The sequence below is a fragment of the Lepisma saccharinum genome, chromosome 18 (assembly GCF_977018435.1).
Source record: "Lepisma saccharinum chromosome 18, izLepSacc3.1, whole genome shotgun sequence".
Taxonomy (NCBI): domain Eukaryota; kingdom Metazoa; phylum Arthropoda; class Insecta; order Zygentoma; family Lepismatidae; genus Lepisma; species Lepisma saccharinum.
This window is the reverse complement of record NC_139246.1, coordinates 60522632-60545237: the sequence shown is the minus strand read 5'-3', so window position 1 is coordinate 60545237 and position 22606 is coordinate 60522632. Positions and strand designations below refer to the sequence as shown.

The following is a 22606-nucleotide window of genomic DNA, read 5'->3' as shown; positions in this document are numbered from 1 at the left end:
TTTATATGATAGTAAACATACAAGTGAATCATATTTGCTGTAAATAATTTAGAAATTTGTTTTAATTTGTAGTGACTAGATCAAAATTGATGAAGGAACACACAAACAATGTCTATACCCAGGCAGGAACTTGAACATGGGAACTTCGGTAGAGAGATCGAAATTCGACCACTCAGCGCACTCAAATACAGAGGCTGGTTTAAGGTCAGTGGAAATAATGTGTTGGTACTAGCACAGATAAAGGTATTACTATTATTATTATGATTATTATTACACCACATGTGCTGTCATACAGCAATGTCCGTTGAACCGTGGAAACTTTGGACTTTCACTGCGTGCGATGTCGCCACGTTCAACACACATATTTACTCCATTAAATAAAAATCTGTATAAATTCGGCTTTGCAATGTGAATTGACAATGACAATGGGTATCTAAAACAGCTGCAAAGAGCTTCAAAACAAGAACACGATCGTATTTTCGGACTATCCAATAGTAAGTAAAAGTTGTTACACAAAATTCACAAGAACTTATTTTTTGGTGATTTAAAATACCTCAAAATTAAGAATTGTATTTAAAACCTCACCTACACTGTGTTTAAATTTCATCACAAACGGATTAATTTTTTATTTATTTATAGAATTTCAAATGGAATGGTTGTTTGGAAAACACCAAAAACCCCGCCCCACACCTTTTTTGTTCTCACAATAAAAAATCGAAGGCATAGTAAAAAAAAAAAAAAGAAATGGTTACCATTGCTTAACGCAAAATTGAAAAAGCTAAATTTTCATGTAACTCGTTTTTATGTAGGTCTATTGGTTAATTTTAAATTAGAGTCCAAACTCATGTACCCATAATTTTTAATCCGATAGTAGTTATGATGTGTTGGTAATAGTTAACATCAACAGATATCTCTATACATTCTTGTTTAGAAGCAGTTTTCAGTGACTGCCAAGTGAATAGATTTCTTCCAAAATAACCAATAAAAAGGCATGAAGTCAGGGGACAATTTTTATGATATGGACAGCAGATGTCATACTGTAAATTACAAACTTATTTCGAATGGCAGAAAAAATATTTACTTAAAAATCGGAGCTAGATACTTCAACAATTAAAGTTAAAAAGGTGCCATATTATTGTACACTAAACCAAAGAATGCTTTTACTGCAACAATGATTATGCCATTATCACCATAGTTTTCAAATGAGCAGTAGTTACAACAAAGGTAAAAACAGAACAAAGTGCTGATATCATAACACATTAGCAGATTGTAAGTTAGCCTGTGGAGTGCTAAACATTCTGGAGCATATATTGAATAATATTGTAAATACTCCTCACTTTCGATGTGATATTCGGTCCCGTCTTGTGCACTCACATACACAGGTGGACAGCAACAAAGCTCGTAATGACTGGAAATGTCAGGAAGAGAACCAAGTGAGTACATACACTTTATATTCACTTGTTTGAAAAGTTAGATCATAACCTTTTATGAGTATGCCCTCTAATATTGTACAAATAATACTTAATGTACAAATGTACCTTAATAATAACTGAATAAATACTGTGCGTTTGACAATAGATATTCTACGTGATCAACAGTATCCGGACACACTGTGAAACGTGTGTTGATCATAGAGGGCGACACAGTACTGCCATCTACTGTGTGGAACACATGATCAGCGATCTGAGTAGTCTGCAGACAGCGCGAGACAGCAGTATGGGATGGTCTGAGGAACTCACAAACTTTCAATGTGGTCAAGTGGTTGAATGCCACTTGTGTAAGAAGTCTGTGCACGAGATATCCACCCTCCTAAACATCCCTAGGTCCACTGTTTCCGATGTTATAGTGAAGGGATGTGTACAGGCCGACCTCCCATGTTGACCTCCAGAGACCATAGAGTGTTGAAGAGGGTCGAATAGCGTAATCATCATTCATCCATCACCACCATCACACAGGAATTCCAAACTTGGTTTCCATGGCCAACGAGCTGCCCATAAGCCGAACATCACACATGCAAATGCCAAACGCCACCTCGCGTGGTGCAAGGAGCGTCAAAACTGGACCATAGAACAGTGGAAAACCATTGTGTGGAGTGATTTATCACGGTACACAATGTGGCGATCCGATGGTAAGGTGTGGGTGTGGTGAATGCCTGGTGAACGACATCTACCAGCCTGTATACTGCCGACAGTGAAATTCGGGGGTGACTGGGTTTTCTCCTGGAGGGGGCTTGGCCCCTTTTTTGCTTTACGTGGCAATGTCACGGCACAAGCTTAAGTTGACATTTTAACCGCTTTCATGCTGCCTACTGTCGAAGACCAGTTCGGAGATCATACTGCAGAGCTTGTGGGGGAGTGGTTTGACAATAACGTCGTCTTACTAATGGACTGGCCTGTGCAGAGTAATGATTTGAATCCCATAGAACATCTCTAGGATGTTTTGGAACGCTGACTTCGCGCTAGACCACACTACCCACATCAATACCTTTTCTCATTTCGGTGCTCTGCGAGGAATGGGCTGCCATCCCCAGGAAACCTTCCGCCACCTGATTGAAAATATGCCTGCGAGAGTGAAGGCTGTCATCAAGGCTAAGGGTGGGTCAATACCATATTGACTGCCCGTGTTCCCGATGGAGGGTGGCCCAAACTTGTACTTCATTTTCAGGTGAGTGTCCGGATACTTCTGATCACATAGAGTATGTGTAGTAAATGAATGTAATGACATTTAAGCAGAAGAGCAATATCCAGATCATTTGACAATTTTGCACATAATGCAAACATTTGTTTCGCAAATGTGAATGTTATAGAATCCCAGGCATTCCCTGTTTCTACAATAAATTATTAGATCCATATTACTGATAATCAAGTGATCAAATTTACTTTTTCGACAATTTCAGGTGTAAAAGTTCCTTTTCGTTAATTTCCAAACTGAAAAGTTATGTGTAAAATGTGAGAGGTTGTAATGGGTGGGGGGAGGAGGAGGAGAACAATAATATGTAGGAAGGTTGTCAAATTTATTGCACAACTTCATGGAATAAGTCATTGTTTTGAGAAAGAGCTCCTTTAATCACGAAGATTGTGTGTGTGAATAGCAAAGGAGGCATTCAGCGTTGGATGCTTGTTAGGGTCATTCAAAGTGAGATGCCCCACATGCTGTAATTCTGGCTGATTTTACCGCCCCCTGGAGTTTTCTCCAGGTACCCACTTTGTACAACGTTGGCTGGGTGCCAGAGCCCCTTGAACAGGTGGAAATAAAATCCCAGTTCTCACCTGCCAGGGATCGAACCCAGGTCTGTCGCATCGTAGTCAGATATCCTAATGACTGAGCTACCGTGGCTCATATTTACACATATTTAATTGAAATTACTGATGTATACCATGGACCCTTAAACCATATAAATCTTTGGATGCCTAAAATTATATTTTAGAACAGGATGGAAAATTTTAAAAATCCCAATGATCGGGATAAAACAATTTACATTTCCCCACTAAATCTTAACGGTAATATTAAAAATTTCTGGAATTAAATGCACTACTTTCCCTTCAAGTGATCGTTTATTGCTTTTCTGGGATAAAAATTTTAAAAAAATTCAGATACTTATAGTGCAGAAATCCATCATGAATAACATTTTATAACACCATAATTTAAAAAGAGTTCCCGAAATGGAAATTCACTTGCTGAAGTTGGGGTCGGGATGATATTTTACCCTATACAAGTACTGACATTTCGATATTCCACACACCCTTAGCCCTAATCTGTGATTACTGCAGAGTCTACTGATATTTACCAGCTTCCAATTTTCATTGCTGGCAGCTGGAATTCAGAGAAAATGAATAAAGGTTATCTGTGAAAGATTATTTAGACCTGATGACATTTTGCATTCTTTCACCCTTTAATTTCTTTCCTATATGACAATGTTAACTCCGAAAACCACATATTGTGGGTCAATGAACTAGAAGTTATTGTGCTAAAACTATGGTGTCAACGCAAAGCACTTCCTTCTCGTGTATAACCCCAATATAATAGGAAACACACTAAATTGAACCACATTACTTTGAATGAAGTGTTTCAATGTTATCAGAAGCATGAATTTCTACCTAACGTTTCCTTACAAGCCAACAATTATATCCAAAACAATTGAAATGAATAGTTTTGTTGGAAAAAAAAAGATCAGAATGGATTGTGAATTTTACAAATGTGGAATTCTTTTACAGAGCCGGAGATCGACAGGTGGTAGAATGAATTAAGTCTGCTCCACCGGTAGGGCCTGAGATCAACAGGTGGTCAAGTGAATTACGTCTCCTCCACCGAGAGAGCTTGAGATCGACAGGTGGTCGAGTGAACTACCTCTGCTCCACCGAGAGGGCCCAAGATCGACAACTGGTTGAGTGAATTAGGTCTCCTCCACAGAGACGGCCTGAGATCGACAGGTGGTCAAGTGAATTAAGACTGTTCCATGGAGAGGGCCAGAGATCAACAGGTAGTCGAGTGAATTAAGTCTCCTCCACCAAGAGGGCAAGAGATTGACAGGTGGTCGAGTGAATTACGTCTCCTCCACAGAGAGGGCCTGAGATCGACACATGGTCAAGTGAATTACGTCTCCTCCACAGAGATGGCCCAAGATCAACTGGTGGTCGAATGAATTACGTCTGTGCCACCGAAAGGACCAGAGATTGCAGGTGGTCAAGTGAATTACAACTGCTCCATGGAGAGGGTCAGAGATCTCAGGTGGTCAAGTGAATTATGTCTCCTCAATGGTGAGGGCTAGAGATCAAGAGGTGGTCGAGTCAATTAAGTCTCCTCCACCGAGAGGGCCCAAGATCGACAAGTGGTCGAGTGAATTATGTCTCCTCCACAGAGAGGGCCCGAGATCGACAGTGGTCAAGTGAATTATGACTGCTCCATGGAGAGGGCCAGAGATCTCAGGTGGTTAAGTGAATTATGTCTCCTCAACGGTGAGGGCTAGAGATCAAGAGGTGGTCGAGTCGATTACCTCACGAGATGGCTCGAGATCAGCAGGTGGTCAAGTGAATTACATCATCTCCACCCACAGAGAGGGCCTGAGATCGACAGGTGGTCGAGTAAATTACATCTCACAAGATGGCTCAAGATCAGCAGGTGGTCGAGTAAATTACCTCACGAGATGGCTCGAGATCAGCAGGTGGTTGAGTAAATTACGTCTCCTCAACACAGAGGGCTCGAGATCAGCAGGTGGTCAAGTGAATTATCACTGCTCCATGGAGAGGGCCAGAGATCAACAGGTAGTCGAGTGAATTAAGTTCACTCCACCAAGAGGGCAAGAGATCGACAGATGGTCAAGTGAATTACTTCTCCTCCACAGAGAGGGCCTGAGATCGACAGGTGGTCGAGTGAATTACGTCTCCTCCACAGAGATGGCACAAGATCAGCTGGTGGTCGAATGAATTACGTCTGCACCACCGAAAGGACCAGAGATTGCAGGTGGTCAAGTGAATTACAACTGCTCCATGGAGAGGGTCAGAGATCTCAGGTGGTCAAGTGAATTATGTCTCCTCAACGGTGAGGGCTAGAGATCAAGAGGTGGTCGAGTCAATTAAGTCTCCTCCACAGAGAGGGCCTGAGATCCACAGGTGGTCAAGTGAATTACAACTGCTCCATGGACAGTGCCAGAGATCTCAGGTGGTCAAGTGAATTATGTCTCCTCAACGGTGAGGGCTAGAGATCAAGAGGTGGTCCAGTGAATTAAGTCTCCTCCACCTAGAGGGCCCAAGATCGACAAGTGGTTGAGTGAATTATGTCTCCTCCACAGAGAGGGCCCGAGATCGACAGTGGTCAAGTGAATTACAACTGCTCCATGGAGAGGGCCAGAGATCTCAGGTGGTCAAGTGAATTATGTCTCCTCAACGGTGAGGGCAAGAGATCAAGAGGTAGTCGAGTCAATTAAGTCTCCTCCACCGAGAGGGCCCAAGATCGACAAGTGGTCGAGTGAATTGTCTCCTCCACAGAGAGGGCCTGAGATCGACAGGTGGTCAAGTGAATTACGACTGCTCCATGGAGAGGGCCAGAGATCAACAGGTGTTCGAGTAAATTACATCTCCTCACGAGATGGCTCGAGATCAGCAGGTGGTCGAGTAAATTACCTCACGAGATGGCTCGAGATCAGCAGATGGTCAAGAGAATTACATCTCCTCCACACACAGAGAGAGCCTGAGATCGACAGGTGGTCAAGTGAATTATGACTGCTCCACTGAGAGGGCCAGAGATCGCAGGTGGTCGAGTAAATTACATCTCCTCACGAGATGGCTCGAGATCAGCAGGTGGTCAAGTGAATTATGACTGCTCCATGGAGAGGGCCAGAGATCAACAGGTAGTTGAGTGAATTAAGACTCCTCCACGAAGAGGGCAAGAGATCGACAGGTGGTCAAGTGAATTACATTACATCTCCTCCACAGAGAGGGCCTGAGATCGACAGGATGGTCGAGTGAATTACGTCTCCTCCACAGAGATGGCCCAAGATCAACTGGTGGTCGAATGAATTACAACTGCTCCATGGAGAGGGCCAGAGATCTCAGGTGGTCAAGTGAATTATGTCTCCTCAACGGTGAGTGCTAGAGATCAAGAGGTGGTCCAGTAAATTAAGTCTCCACCGAGAGGGCCCATGATCGACAAGTGGTTGAGTGAATTATGTCTCCTCCACAGAGAGGGCCTGAGATCGACAAGTGGTCAAGTGAATTACATCTCCTCCACAGAGAGGGCCTGAGATCGACAGGTGGTCGAGTGAATTACGTCTCCTCCACAGAGATGGCCCAAGATCAACTGGTGGTCGAATGAATTACGTCTGTGCCACCGAAAGGACCAGAGATTGCAGGTGGTCAAGTGAATTATGTCTCCTCAATGGTGAGGGCTAGAGATCAAGAGGTGGTCCAGTGAATTAAGTCTCCTCCAGGAGGTCAATAAGAGCTCGCTCTATACTGCAAATGATAGTCTTCGGTGGTAAGGCTTTTGGTGTCTGAGCAAAATTCAGTCCCTTCTTCAATATGGAAGTTTGGGTATCGTCACCGACAAGCAACTAGTTATACTAAGCTGCAAAAAATTGTTAACTGTATAAGATTTTCAAACTCAAATTTATCTAATCAATAACAAAAATAATAATACCTAATTAACTTCTTGCAACAATTTTTCATCTGTAAAACATTTTTTTTTCATCTGTAAAACTTTTTTTTTTTTTTTTTTTTTGTGTGTGCACAGAACACCAACAAAGCAAACAAATTGAGAGAATTCAGTTTTATTTTCCATGCAGTTCTCCTTTTCCTTCTAGCATAAAAATAAAATTTAAACTGTGAAAAAGTTGCCTCCGGGCATTCACAAATAGTGCAACCCCGATTTTATGTTCCAGCACTATATGTTTTCCCGCTTAATACGTTCATCCAGTCAGACCTCAGCAAAAGGCCTTGCTAAATTATAGGATGTTCGCCCCGATCTTATGTTCGCTCTAACTCCAGTTTCCCGCATTATATATTTTCCGAGCCGTGACGATGTCTTAAAATTTGGCAGAAACCTGTTCTGTTGACCACATGACTTCTCCCTCCTTTTCCTTGCTTTCACAGCTGTTTCTTTCACCACGCGACCTTGAAATTCCAGATGTTAGGCTTTCATGTGAGAGGAGGGAGTGAAGAGGCATGCTTTTCAGTGGAAGGGGGGGGGGGATGGGGGCACAACTTGTATTTGTTCCACCTTCCTTGGCGGACAGGAAGGGAAAACGGCACTTGTTACATTCCGGGTAAAGATACAATGGGTCGATTCTTTTACCTTAGGATCAGACAACAAGCGCACTGTTGCCAAACTGATTCCTGCTAAATAGTGCATTCCTTAGAATTTGGACAAAACGAAAGTTCGCCCTACCCCTCCAAGTGGAAAATTGACAACAGGACTCGGATCACCATTCGTTTCTTTGCCCACACAGATTTATGGAATCCTTCCTCCTACTAGTTGACAGGAACGAAAAAGAAAAGCGAAGAGGGAGCTTGTTTGTGAAAACTTTTCCTTTCTTCTTGTCTGCAGTGTTGGAATGGCAAGAAAATAAGAAGGGTTTGCCAGCCTACGTTATCCGATACTCAATAAGAACTGCACTTCTTCTTTAATGAGAAGTCGTTTAGATTCCTAAGGAAATATGATTGGATCTACGTAGTCTATATCAGGGTTTCGGAGCGGAGTGCGGAGCGTACTAAAGGAGCGCTCCGGAGCGACTTCGAAGCGTCATTTCTACTCCGCTCCTCGCTCCGGAGCGGAGCGTGGTACTACAGCACTCCGATCCGGAGCGGAGTGGTTCGATTTGTTGAGAGACACGCTCCGCTCCGGAGCGGAGTTGTTCGACTTTTTGAGTCGCACGCTCCGATCCAGAGCGGAGCGTGATATAACAGCACTCCGCTCCGGAGCGGAGTGGTTCAGCTTTTTGAGACGTACGCTCCGATCCGGAGCGGAGCGTGATACAACAGCACTCCGCTCCGGAGCGGAGTGGTTCGGTTTTCTGGGACACACGCTCCGATCCGGAGCGGAGCGTGATACAGCAGTACTCCGCTCCGGAGCGGAGTGGTTCAGATTTTTTAGACGCACGCTCCGATCCGGAGCGGAGCGTGAGACAACAGCACTCCGCTCCGGAGCGTGGTGGTTTTGACAGCACGCTCCGATCCGGTTAGGAGTTGTTTTTTTACACGAATGCTGTAATGCAACTATGAATAATGGAATGTGCGCATTAAAGCCGACTTCCGTGATGGAGTGGTTATAGTAGAACCACATGGAAAAGAGCCTGCAGTCCTGTTTCCACGTATTCTAGTTGTTGGTCTGCATGATCGCCCCCGCTTGGAGGGGAGGGACAGAGTGGATCATGCTTCCTTATGGCCCTAGTCGAACGGGTGAAGGGGGAGGTGCGCGGGGACTTTTGGCCGAAGCATTTTTGTTTGTGTTCGCTCTACAGCACAGCACCCTATGACGTCAGGGATCCGTGGGGTGGTTCAAAACCCGGCATGGGCTTGTACAGGGTCAACGAAGTTAGTAATAAGTTTGTTTTATACACTTGTATGTTGAATTGTATCTTCTACAAATATGCTGTATAAAGAAACGAACTGCCAGAGTACTAAGTGAGGCGAGTGTACAATCTTTGTGTGTATCGTTAATCAATTTAATCATAACATCAATCATCTCCATCTTCGCGATTAGCCAAAAGTGACAAAGAAGATAAGTAAAATGAACTAAATCAATCAATCAATCATGCACATTAAACATTGGTAAAACAATACAAGAATGTTGTTTTGGCTCAATAAAGAGAGAGAGAGAGAGAGAGAGAGAGAGAGAGAGAGAGAGAAAGAGAGAGAGAGAGAGAGAGAGAGAGAGCTATAGTACGTAAATTGTTCATTTGATATAAGTTGAAATATGAATTACGTAAATAGTATTTCTGTATTGAGATGAACTATTTTGCATTGTGACTCTTAGATATAAGAGTTTGAATGTTATGTGTTGAATTGGTTACGAATAATTTCAAGCAATCAGTTTTTCTGCTTTGCGGATTTGTCCGACCCACCTCCCCCATACAACAGACAGCTTCGTTTTGTACCGTATTCCGTGTTCCTTGCAGGTGACTCAGTGCAATCGGCTAGCGCTTTGGTCTTGTTGTGCCCATTTCAAGAGGGGAGGAGGGTGTTTGTGTGTGCTTTCGGGGTTGAGAACTTCGTTCGCTGCGCTGTACGTTGCGTTCGACTTATCCGTACATGGTAGAGACATCGCCTTTGCCAGACATCTCCAGTGTTGCCAGTTGTATTAGAATTATGCTACACCAATTCTGGCCAGATTGTTCTCTTTTAAAAGTATTACTTGCGCTTGTTGTTCTTCTCTTCACTTTCACAAAAAGAAGTGGATACATTATTAGGACTTTGCCAGATTTCAGAAAACACACACACACACACACATACGTAAAAGATATGAATAAAAGGTTGTTCATTTGGAAATTAATTTCCAAGTTGTATTTTTATGCTCTTGTGAATAGATGTAAAGGAAAGTGAAGTCTTATTGTTAAACAGAATTATAAATGTATATTTTCTTAAGGATTAATTTATCACAATATACATTGCAATTATACATTCAACATACGTTGAAACAATGCCTTGTGTTATGGACATTTGGTGGATTTAAGACTCAACAATACGCTATCGAGAATAGACCTACAGTTTAAATCCTACCTAATGTGGGATTCGAGCCACTATGTCCCTCCACCGGGTATCGATCCCAGTGCCCCTTCATTACAAGGCGACGTTGTTACCACTATGTTGTCAGGGTACAGCGCGCTATTTTTTTTCAGTACACATTTATCAATTCTCTCATTATCATCGTCGTGATTAGCCAAAATTCAAAGCTAAGTAACAAAAATAAAATCAAATGCCATTAGTGAGGAAGGCACGTATTGCTCGCAGCCCTGTTTTTCAAAATGAAACCATAAAATTCAGGACATGGCCCTATCCAAGTAGATAATATTACATTTTGTGTTTATCACGGTTATTAAGGTTTATACATATTGTTTCGACTTATCTGCTGACTACACATTGTTCATTACTGAAAACTTGCTTTCAGTTTGCTGTGTACAACGTACTCAATACAAAAAATATTAATTTTATACGTATACGTTTTCTGGCTTTCTAGACTCAGAAAGTTAAATATAGCAACATTCCATTCGTCGTTTTCCAAAATTTTTGCAATTTTCTTATAACCACCATGCCTATTTCCAGGTTACTGCTTACAAACTTGAAATGTTAGATATGGCAATCAGACATTTTGTAATTTTTGCAGTAGTATACGTATGTAACCATTAAATACCTATTTCAACTTCCTGCCTTTAAAATTGGGAAAAAGAATCGATATGACAACCCTGTATTTCATACTATTTAAATTCCCTGGTTTGGCTGTATAAAAACAGCATTCCGATTTTCGATTTTATACCTTCATAAAAGTAAACCAAATGTGTCAACTTACATTTTTGGTTAAGCCGGTTTTCAACTTTCTAGTGTCAGGATTTTTAAAAAGTTAGATATGGAAACTGTAGCTATTTCAAATTAAAACGTTACCTTATTGGCCGACGGTAACATTAATAAGCATGATTCCGATTTTCAACTTCATACATTCAAAAATCGAAAAGTTAAAATTAGCAACCTGAATTTCCAATTACTTTAAACTTTTCCCTTTCCCTACATTCAAAGTATCATACATAACCAGCGTAAAAGAAAGTAAGATATGGCAATCATGCACCAGCGAGTGTTTTGCATGAACACCGGCAGTGTCCTGACTGTACGTATGCGGTTGAATGTGCCTTCCCTGGTGTATTGTGTAAGGATTATTCCTTGCTTATTGGCAACACTGTAGGTGAGTGACGTAATATTTTCAGGACTGTTTCCGTGGCGTTAGCTTTAGTAATAATCAGTTTTATAACTACAACAACGGGCGATTTTCAAATGCCGTACAAATTCCACAAACAAAATTACTAATGTACTCGGAACCTTTGATCGTTAGTTTTCTGTATACACTCGTATTATCCAACCTCGGAGCGCTCCGGAGTCGCTCCGGAGCGGAGTGGGCAAGTTCTTAGAATATCGCTCCTTGCTCCGGAGCGGAGCGTCACAAGGCATCGCTCCGCTCCGGAGCGGAGTGAACCGTTTCCTAAAATTTTGCTCCTCGCTCCGGAGCGGAGCGAGAAATTTTCCAACTTCCTCTGCTCCGATCCGGAGCGGAGCGTGTCAAGGTAGCGCTCCGCTCCGGAGCGGAGTGAACCATTTTCTAAAACTTCGCTCCTCGCTCCGGAGCGGAGCGAGAAATTTTTCGATTCCCGCTGCTCCGCTCCGGAGCGGAGCGGGCTAAGACATCGCTCCGCTCCGGAGCGGAGCGAACCATTTCTTACAATCTCGCTCCGGAGCGTGGGCAACAGTCGGAGCGTTGATCCGCTCCGCTCCGAAACCCTGGTCTATATTTCACTGTAAATTATTTTTAATCCGAACTTTTTTCATGAATATTATGTAATTTGGTAATCAGAATGAAACTGAAAATACATCAGCTAAAGTGATTACTTTTTCCTATGGGCAGATGAGCGATTTTTTACTCACTGATGGAAAAATATTTTTGTCAAATCAATTGTTTGGGAGATGAGGGGGGGGGGGGGTAAAGTTCGGACACATGTATTATTCTGTGTGGGGCAGAGAACGGTTTCTTTCATGCAGATTATGTGACTTGCATGTTGTACAGTGACGAAGTCAAGAAAAATGAGTGTATAACCGAGGGGTGTGGCAATATTCTCTGGGAGCAGTAAAATTTAGTGCACATCTGAATACCATTAAAATGCTTATTTAGGCCAAAACAGGATATATTTATTTACTTTTTCTCATTCGTTGGGGAGCCGTGGTTGCCTAGTCGGTAGGGTGTCTGACTGCCACACTGGAAATCCAGGTTCGATTCCTGGGGTGGGTGATCTAAGCTGCCTCATAAAGCAGCTCTGGAGCTCACCTAGCCTCAAATAAATGGGTACCTTGAGGCAACCCTGGAGGGTAAAGGATGCCTAAGCATGGTGCTGATCACAGCACCTCCAAATTAACCAAGATCGAAGAATGGGGGAGGTAAAGGCAGCCAGAGCATGGTGCTGATCACATTATCTCCCACATGCCCCTATATATCCGTTCCAGCATGGTGTAAAATGCATGGGAAACTTTACCTTCACATTTTCTCCTTTACGGGTGGGGGGGGGGGCATTTGCCCTCCTGATGTTCCCTATGGTATCAGAATGGTATGTTATGTAATTACCAAAAAGTACCAAGTATTTCTGCCCCGATTTTCTTGCTCGTGTGGAAGAGACAACCAATTAGCATAAAAGCGAAAAGCTATCGTCCCTTCCTTCCTCTGTGGTCTACAACTAAGCAGTTACTCCTGGATACGTACATTCTAGGAACATAGCGTACTGTCTACAAGTAAAAGAAAAAAGTCACACATCTTTCCCAACACAAACACATTAATCCGCCACTGGTGTGCACGATTCAGTCAGTTTGTCTCTTTTTTTAATGTCTCTATCTGTGTCAGAAATGTTGCTCGTATGTCAGTAGCATTGAGGTGACAGAATGGGAGAGCGTAAGAAGTGACCCTCCCCCTATTATCTTTTTTTCTGCAACTTGGCCACGAATGAGCACACTTCAGATAAGACTCTTGTTCAACAACTGCATTGGCGCTGCTGCACCACTGTTCGTCTTCACTTCCCCTCCCTCCCGTTATCGCCAGTCGGAGTGGTGTCTGTGGCCAGTTGGCAGCCGGCGCCAGTGTCTTGTCTCATGGCTCCGGAGTAATGACTCATCCATCGTAAATGGAAGAAAAACAGCATTGTTTTGAAGCTCACCTCAGAAGGTTGTTTTGCTTTTGAAGATTACGAAACATGTGCACCAGACACAAAGCGACGAGTTAATAGACAAGCTATTTTTATTTTCTTGTTTTGCTTTCTGATAAACATCTTGAACATACAGAACAGTGCAGGAAGAAAATGCACACGATGTTAATAATAATATACTCAATACTTTTCTTGGGAACCATTCACGTGCTGAAAATAAATCGCGAAATATTAAAAGTGGAGGGGGACGCAAAAAAAAAAAAGGAAACACGTTATTTAAGGGAAGGCAGGAAAAGATGCAAAATGAGGGCTGACTATTAAAAAAAATGTACGTACTCCCCCTTTCAAAAATCCTGGGCATGTCACTGATAACAAACTCCCTATTGTGACATCTAAAAATGTGCAAGTTTGACAAAGCTTGTTTTCAGTTCACTTTATGGTGTTGGGCTGATCGGGACTGGACACATACTACAGCTCAAAGTGGGATTTGAAATATTCTACATGTCTCCACTGTGAACTGAATCCAGTACACTTTGATTACCACATATAAAGATACTTGATGTCCAACTATAAATGATCACCCTCTCCAATTACCCGATACTTCTAAGTTTAGAATTACTCTGTAAACTAATTACCAGTTTACAGAGTAAATGAAGATCCCACACAATCAGAAGCATAAACTGAACCTAATAAGCGGCAGAGAGAAGCAGCCATCCACCGTCCCTACCCTCGAAAGTGAGTCATGGTAATCCGCAACTGATTTTCATAGCAGATCTTGTTTTTTTTTTTACCTTACAAATTCATAACCATACTTCTTTACCGTTGTTGAATTATTTTTGACACAATATACCCTCTAAAAGTTGATTGTGAAGTCATTTCTTACTGACACTTGAGTATCACCCCTCCCTTATGCTTTCCGGCATTTTACATTTTTTTTTATTTACAGGCCCCTGAAAAATGTAAAATCGGGGTTCCACTGTATGTATAAATTCACTGGAATTTGGATTTTTTTTCACATCTTATGGAGAAAAAGTGATGAAGAATTCAAGGAATTCCCGGTGAGTAGCCACCCTGTAGCTTAGTTGGTACCAATGGTACGGTACACTAGAGACCTAATTTTGATTCATGCTCAAGCCTTCGTTTGGCACTGTTATTTCTACACCGTACATCTCCTGTATATGCTGAATAGTAAGGTCAATTCTATTTGCCCATTAAAGTTTAACAAAAAATTCAAAGTGCAATTTTTGGCACAGAACAGAAACTCTACTAAAGAAAATACATGCATGGGACACAATGTGTGCATTTTGTGAAGGGTAAATGGGGGCAGTGTAATACAGGATTTATTCTTTACCAAAATTAGTATGCTGGATTTGTAAATAATATATGCAAGCTTGGGTTCGGTGCACATTTACTTATGCCTCCATTTATCAAATAAATGAAGTGGTAACAGATTGTTGAATTGGTGTAATGTATTAATCTATTGCTCAAATGTGAATTGAAAGCTAGTAAAGATCAGTAGCAGTACATAAACATGATTACCTGATTACTACAGGAGTGGATCCATCAAGCCTGAAATATCGATAACCTCGAATGCTGCAATATGCCTCTAGTATATCCATCATTTGAACAAACTGGCTAAATATCAGAACTCTGTGACCCTCTTGCTTCAAACTGGGTAGGACACTGTCTAATTCATAAAATTTCCCAGATTCTAGAATGTGATACTCATCCAGGCGATACTTTGATATGCACTGAAACATACAACATTAAATAACATATATCATTTAAGGCCATGCAATCTTTAAAACATATAATTACAAACATCAAGGATATAATTACAAAGAAATTAACCCTATTGATAGGTTTAGTATGCTTTGAAGTACACTTTATACATGTATGATACATTCTTGTTAAGCACGCAAAACAAATAAACAGAATGAGAAAGATACTTTAAAAGTTTGTCTTGAGCTTTCGGCTCCATCTTGGAGTCATCATCAGGGCTGGTCATTTGTTTGATTTGGTGTTTTGAGTCCCCTTCATGCACAGTAAGGCTAATCGGGACTGGACCTACAGTTTGAAGTGGGATCCGAACCAGTATGTGCCTCCACTGGGTTCAAACCCAGGACCCCTTGATTACAAGGCGGCGACACTACCACTGTGAAATCAGGAAGGCACAGGGCTGGTCGAGAGATGGCGAAGAAGATGCTGTCAAGGTTCTGATGATGCTACTTGCTGCGTCTGCTGGAAAATGTTGGGTCCTAAAGGGTTTGTAAGTTCCAGGTTGTTCCGTTGATGGCTGAAGAGGATGATAGGTTGTCATTGAGATTATTTGTATTTTTAATCATGTGTACCCCTTCCTTAATGTCCCTTTCTACTATTTCTTTAGCATCACCAGAAAGGAAACACAATCCTGTGGTAATTGGTGGTTGTTTTCGATGACGTGTTTGGCCAAAAACTTTCTTTCCTATGTATGTATCCTATGTGGTCTGAGATTCTGTTCATGATTGGTCTTTTGCATTGGTCTATCCATTTCCTGCATTCACATTTAATACTATGGATGCCAGAGTTCATTAGAGGATCTTTGTCATAAGTTTTGAAGCCTGCTAAGCTTTGACCTATAGAGTTTCCAGGTTTGTATGAAACTTTGTATTTCCGTCTTTTCAGGATACGTCAATGTTTGGTGGATAGACCTGGTACATATTGGATACCTTGTCACCCTAGTTGACTACATCTTTTTCAAGCACTAACTGTTTCATCTGTGTAAGATTAATCTGTGTTCAACTCAGTTTTCTTTAAAATACGTTTTATTTCTGTTACTAAAAATACATATGTAAAGGTTTTGTAAACTTAATTCTTACTAAAAAATTATGTGCATTTTTTGAAAATTGTAAATCGTAAAAGTTCTGTAACTATGAGAATGTATAAACAACTATAGTGTCGCCTTCAAAAAATGTAAACACATTTTTTGCATAAAAGGGCAAAGCTCTGTAACCTTGTGGGACACTCTCCTGGTTGCTGAAAGGTTTATGATCCCGGAGACAGTTGGGGAAATATTTTGCTGAGCTCTTAGGGGCGGCTTTAGAGTACTAGTATTCCAAGGAGAATATTTCTAAATCCAAAGCTGAAAATATGCTCTTCTGCATCACCAAAAGACCAGGGTTTTAAACTGTGGTATAACTAATAGGTTTCGGCCTACAAGTTATATCGGGTGAATTGTCTGTTCAAAAAGTTTATGAATATCGTCAGAAGCTTGAATAAATCTCTAAGTAAGAGATACTAATAAATGTTTTATTCCAAAACAATATAGGTAAAAAACAAACAAATCCTAAACCACAGACCACGAAGGGGCTTGGTTCTACTAATCCTCTGATGCCCTTGAGAAGTCCGATAAAGGGTTGCATACAGATTAACCTAAAAGCCTCTAAGGCAGAAGGTGCATGTCAACCTATCCATTGTCAGGACTCCTCGTCATTTTTAGGATGGCACTTGGTATTGTTGTTTATTTGTTTGGGTGTTTTTTTTAGCAAGGAAGTTGCTGGCTCGTGACATAAGAAGCTTTTTAATGTCACATGTATTTGTTAAACACCAAAATAACACACAAACAGCACGATAAAAAACACTTCGGAGTTGTTCCAAGCTTTCGACTCCTTCACGGAGTCATCTTCAGGGCTGGTCGAGCAAAGACTGAGTAGACGTGGTTGTCGTTACACTGGCGTTACTTGATGTGTCCGCCGGCAGATGTCGTTGCGGTCTTGCAGTGTTGGTAAGTAAGTCTTGGTATGTTTGGATTGCTGGTTGGGGGAGATGGATTTTGAGTTTTACTGTGTTGTACCAAGAAGAATAAAGATTTCCACATAAATTGTCATTGAGATTATTTGTGTTTTTGATCATGTGTACCCCTTCCTTAACATCCCGTTCTATTTTTCCTTTCACCTGTGAAATGCAATCCTGTGGAAGTTGATGGTTGGAGCTGAACAGAACTGAAACTAATTAGCTTTTAGAATATTAGATACAGATACAGATTGCAGTGTCATGAGTGTCATGAGCAGAACAGAAATCTTCATCGAGGAAAATTTGAGATCGGGACAACCATCGACGTCAACAAACGATGAACACATCGATGCTGTTCGATCCATTATTCGTGCAAATTGTTTTTTAACTGTAAGAGAGCTTGCTGAGGAAATCAGGATCAGGTCATTTCATGCAATTTTGAGGGACGCTGTCCACATAAAAATGCCTAGCTGTGGGAAAACAAGAGTTGGGTGTTGCACCATGACAACGTGCCAAGTTGCACATCACTGCTTGTCTGCCACTTTTGACTGCTCATGTGATAACCGTCGTGCCCTGCCCCTGCCCACCTTACTGTCCAGACTTGGTTCCTGCAGACTTTTTTTTTTTTGTTTCCCTACTTGAAAAATCCTTGAAATGACGTCATTTTGCAAGTGTAGAAAAAATTCAGCTATCCCCAGAAATGCATCCTAGGAAGCATCTGAACAGTGGCAGAAACGATGGGAACATTGCATTGCAAGCATGGGGGAGTACTTTGAAGGGGACAAGCACGTGTAATGTTGTGATTGGGGTAATAAGGTTTGTATTGCAAAAGTCCAGTCTTTTGTTGAACAACCCATGAACTAATACTATGAACATTGACATCAGTTCAACCCTAGTTTACATAAAGCATATCAACTGGATTTGCAATACCTTCAATTAACAATATTAAATTGCTGCGATTGATTCATAAGCTGATAGTGATTATCAACAGTGTACACGTATGCACCATTGGTAATTTTACCAACCCAATATTTCTGACTCTTTGGTGGAGTGGTTATCACAGCATGCTATGATGTCAGGAGTCCAAAGTTCGAATCCCAGCCTGGGCATGGGTCTTTGAGTGTCTCCTCATGAATTTCATCCTATCATTGCAAAGGTTCGCCACAGGCATCTCTTATTCATGTAAGCAAACACCAGCAGAGGCTGATGTGACGTCATATTTGCATCTTATAGGGAATCCTAAAAGTATGAGTTACTGTTCATGAATAAGGTGCCAATTTAGTGATGCTTTTAAAAAAATTGAAGTTTTAACTGAATTGTAAAATTTATAATCAATCGTCGGAGAAGGCTCTAAGGTGACAGCACGAACGGTGCGAACACCATCTGTCCAGAATCTACCTTAAGAGCTTTCCTAATGATTTGAGAGTGCATAACGATCTGACCTTTTACACCATCTAGCTTTGTGTAAATAAACTCTTCCAAGACCCACATATGCATATGATGTACCATCATATCATCATTCATTCTCATCATCGCAACTAGGCTAAAGTGGCAGAAAAGCAAAGCTAAATAACAAAAATGTAATCAACCCAATCAATATTTTTATAGGATTACTTACCTTATATGTGTAGCAAAGTTGATGTATCTGAAAATCTGAACACAATCCCAAATCTTGAAGAATGTAATCAAGATTATCCTCTTTATAAAAGGGATCATATTTTAACAGTTTGGCTATTTCTGCAATCGTCTCAGTGTTGTAAACATATTGCAACAAGAGGGGATGATTGGCTAACTTTCTCAATTGCATCATCATTGTCATTCCACTATATTCTGATGAGTTTTGGTCATTATCTGCAGCAAGCTGAGGACACAAAAGAGAAATAAAGAGTCTAGTAAAGATTATTTTTTTAAATTATATATTTCGTGTAAAGTTTAACTAATAGCATATGCCAGTATAGTGCAGGTTACAGGACATACTTCAGTGATATATGGAAAAATGACTCCCCTGACGGCATGAGAAAATTGTCAGAAATTTGGTAACATGTAATAACTTTTCTTGAAATGATCCTTCCTCCCTCCCCCTCTATCTATCTCTCGCATGTGTGTGTGCACATACGTACATGTATGTGCGTGTGGTTAGCAAGTAAAAAGGAAACACTCCCCAGACACTGGAAAAGTTTAAATTTTCATGGCTTCAGGTTGCGTCTTCAGCTGTAGAGAAAAGAAAGATGGCAGAAACGGAAGTAGAGATCAATCTGCAAAGTTAGCAGGCTTGTCAAAAACTGTAAGTCATACGGTTGATGTTGGAGGGGGTTGCAATGGAGATGAGCGGTGGGTATGGGGGGCCTTGTTCAACCAGGGAGCGTGGTTACACTCATGACTGATATGTAGACACTCTCCCATCCTTTCCATGAGTGCAATACCCTCTCACTCCCATCTTGTGTGTGTAAAGCCACCAAGCAAAAAGGTAACATTAGACTGTAAAACTTTACAAATCCACTTCTATTCTTTTGAAAGCTTAACTGTATTACAATTAGTTTTCAAGACATTCATGATAACATGTATTCATTTCTTTCACAATGTTGAAAGAGGCATGCATCTGAAGAAGAAAGGGCATGAAAAGAGAAGGGGGCCAAGAAATGTTAATTTCAAATTTGCTAAAGTTTAGAACAACCCTCCCATTCTGATAGCAAAAATAAATTCTACCTGTAAGAGACATTTTAAAGTTGAACTCTAAAATAATAATTGATACTACACATATAGGCAATTACTGGAATAATGTTTCATAAACATACAAGCATGCCTGCATGATCATTCATCAAATTACATGGTCTGCTACAAAAAAAGTCTCCAGAACCTTTACAATAAACTAAAATAGACTTTGCAAACCACCATATAGATGCAGTTTATTCATTGCACAAACTTGACCTTTGTCTGTACAGAAACAAATCATGTACTCATGTTTCTCTTTCAATCACTAGGCACTAGGCACAGAAATGTGTATCCGGTAGCTTCTTGTTTAAGGCACACTTATTCTTCATTACTTTCATCTCTGATTAGAAGAGCTCGGATTTGTATGTAATTAATTACTAGAGGAACATATTTTTGGTAAATAAAAAAGCAAAATTTCGGTACCAAAACAGTCCATTTTTGGTTCAAAAGCGGTAAATAAAATGAAATTTCGCTGTTATAGCGATGAAAAAGTGCCACATAAAATGACATTTTGGTTTTAAAAAAATTGAATATAATCCCAAATTTGATTTAAAAACTGCACTATTACACAAAATAAACATACCACTTTTAATGGCACATTAAATCATTACCAGAATATTAAGTTTATTCCTGTATAAAGGAGTCCATTTTTTGCTTCTCAATTATTTACAGCAGAATTAATCAATTTTCTGTGAATTGCATCACTCACAGGATACTTCAGACTTCAGAGAGTGTCGCATCAGTATATAAACATTAAATTTAGTCTTTAAGAGTCTATTTCACAGTTCATTTCGAATCATTTTGTGACAAAAGAGGGTGGGAAAATGCACCTCACACCTTTCAGAAATATGAAAAATTAACATTAAAATGTGCTATTTCACATTTCGTGTTTTCGTCCAAAACGAAATATGCATGCCTCTAGTAATTACATATTTGATTCCTTTCTAGATACATACCTTGAACAAGAAAATGTCAACGAATTATACAGGGTAATTATAAATGATTCATCAGGTTTGAAAGGACATGCAAAATAATATAACACAGTTATTTTAAGTGGTTTTTATTTGATTTTATCTGTGACGTATCGTTCTAGTTTCCCAGAACTTTTTCAAGCTACACATACAACACATGGCTATTGACTCTACACCTTCTAAGGAATGAATGTGTGTCCTTATTTCCTCCTAGGTAAAACCGGTTTTTCCACCTTGCAGGTGTCATAGCTGGCTGTTTCTCCCCCTCCCCTCCATCTTGTAACCTACTCTTCTTGTCTTCCCTCCCCTCCTCCTTCTGGTGGCACTGACCTTCCTTTTCTCCTTGAACTGATCTGGTAAAGTGAAATCTTCCATTTTTGTGCAGAAAATTGAAAGTGGCTCTGGAAACTTAACCAACTTGCTCTCCACATGCTTTTTTATTAGTTCTACCCATTTTATTCCAATTTCCCCTTCGTTTTTGTTAATTTTCTCTCCCCTGTTGATGCATATGTGATTTGTCTCTGCCACTTTCCTCTCTATTTCATTTCCCCCCCTTCTCCTTCATTTTAATTTCTTAATCCTTTGCCCATTTGTCAACATATGCTCACTCAATGCTTTTCTTGGATCTTCCTCTTTAATGTCTCTCCTATGTTTTTTAATTCTTTTCTTGATGCTTCTCCCTGTCTCTCCTATGTACTTGCTTGTACATCCACCACATTCTAATTCATGTACCCCTGCCATTGCCAATTCATCACTGTTTAGATTACTGAAGGTCATGAAAGAATAAAGTATCTAAAAGAAGAAATGGACAATGGAAAAATTAACTACCTGGATATATCCATTGAAGTGAAAGAGAACGGGACAGAAACCAGGGTGTACCATAAAATGTTAGCGTCGAGAATGTATATCCAGAAGGAATCTGCACATGAAAGGAGAACAAAAGACAACATTTGGGAGAATTTCGTACGGAGAGCAACGAGATTATGTAACAACAAAGCAAGCTATGGCAGAGAAATGAAGTGGATAATGGAGGCAGCACAGGGAAATGGATACAAAGCAGGGGATATAATTCACATCATAAGAAGAACAGAGAAGAAAATGAAAAAGAGACAAACAATAAAGCAAAAGAAGAAGAGGATAAGAATGCACAGGAAGAGAAGTAGTATGCGAGTGTGCCATTCAGAAGAAAGATGGAGAAAAACGTAAGAAACATCTATGCAAAGTATGGAGTAAGAGCAGCTTTCAAGCCACCAAAGAGCGTTGAGAAATGGTTTAATGAGTACAAAGAAGAGAAGGAGAGTGATGAATTGGCAATGGCAGGGTTATATGAAGTAGAATGTAGTGGATGTACAAGCAAGTACAAGGTAACCAAAAAAGTTCTTGCCGTTCTAGAGCAGTGATGAACAAAGATCAATACAGTGGACGGTACATACCTTTAGGTTTCGAAGTAATCTCCATCTGCATTCAACACCTTTTGCCAACGTTCCTGCAGCTGCACAATACCCTGGTGATAAAACTCGGTGGGCTTGGATGCAAAGAAGTTCGTGAGTGCGTTCCGCAGGTCTCTCTCATTTGCAAAGGATCTCCCGCGGAGGTGGTTGTCGAGGGAATGAAAGAGGTGGTAATCTGTTGGTGCAAGGTCCAGTGAATATGGTGGATGGCACAGTGTCTCCCAGCCAAGTTGCTGAAGTGTCTCCCGAGTCCTCTTTGCCACATGTGGCTTATCATTGTCGTGCAGGAACAGCACACCCTTGAGATTCACCAATGCAGG

General features: G+C 40.7%; 1 protein-coding gene across 4 annotated transcripts in view; it reads right to left on the bottom strand.

Moving 5' to 3' along the window:
• The window catches only part of Etl1 (SWI/SNF-related, matrix-associated actin-dependent regulator of chromatin, subfamily a, containing DEAD/H box 1), a 140598-nt gene that overhangs the window by 25580 nt on the left and 92412 nt on the right, over positions 1 to 22606 (bottom strand). For all 4 annotated transcript variants that reach the window (XM_083140569.1, XM_083140570.1, XM_083140568.1 and 1 more), the window contains exons 14-15: positions 18771 to 19013; positions 14921 to 15132 (exon numbers count right to left, since the gene is read on the bottom strand). In XM_083140569.1, the coding sequence (XP_082996695.1) occupies positions 14921 to 15132; positions 18771 to 19013 (455 nt within the window). The remainder of the gene's footprint in view (positions 1 to 14920; positions 15133 to 18770; positions 19014 to 22606) is intronic.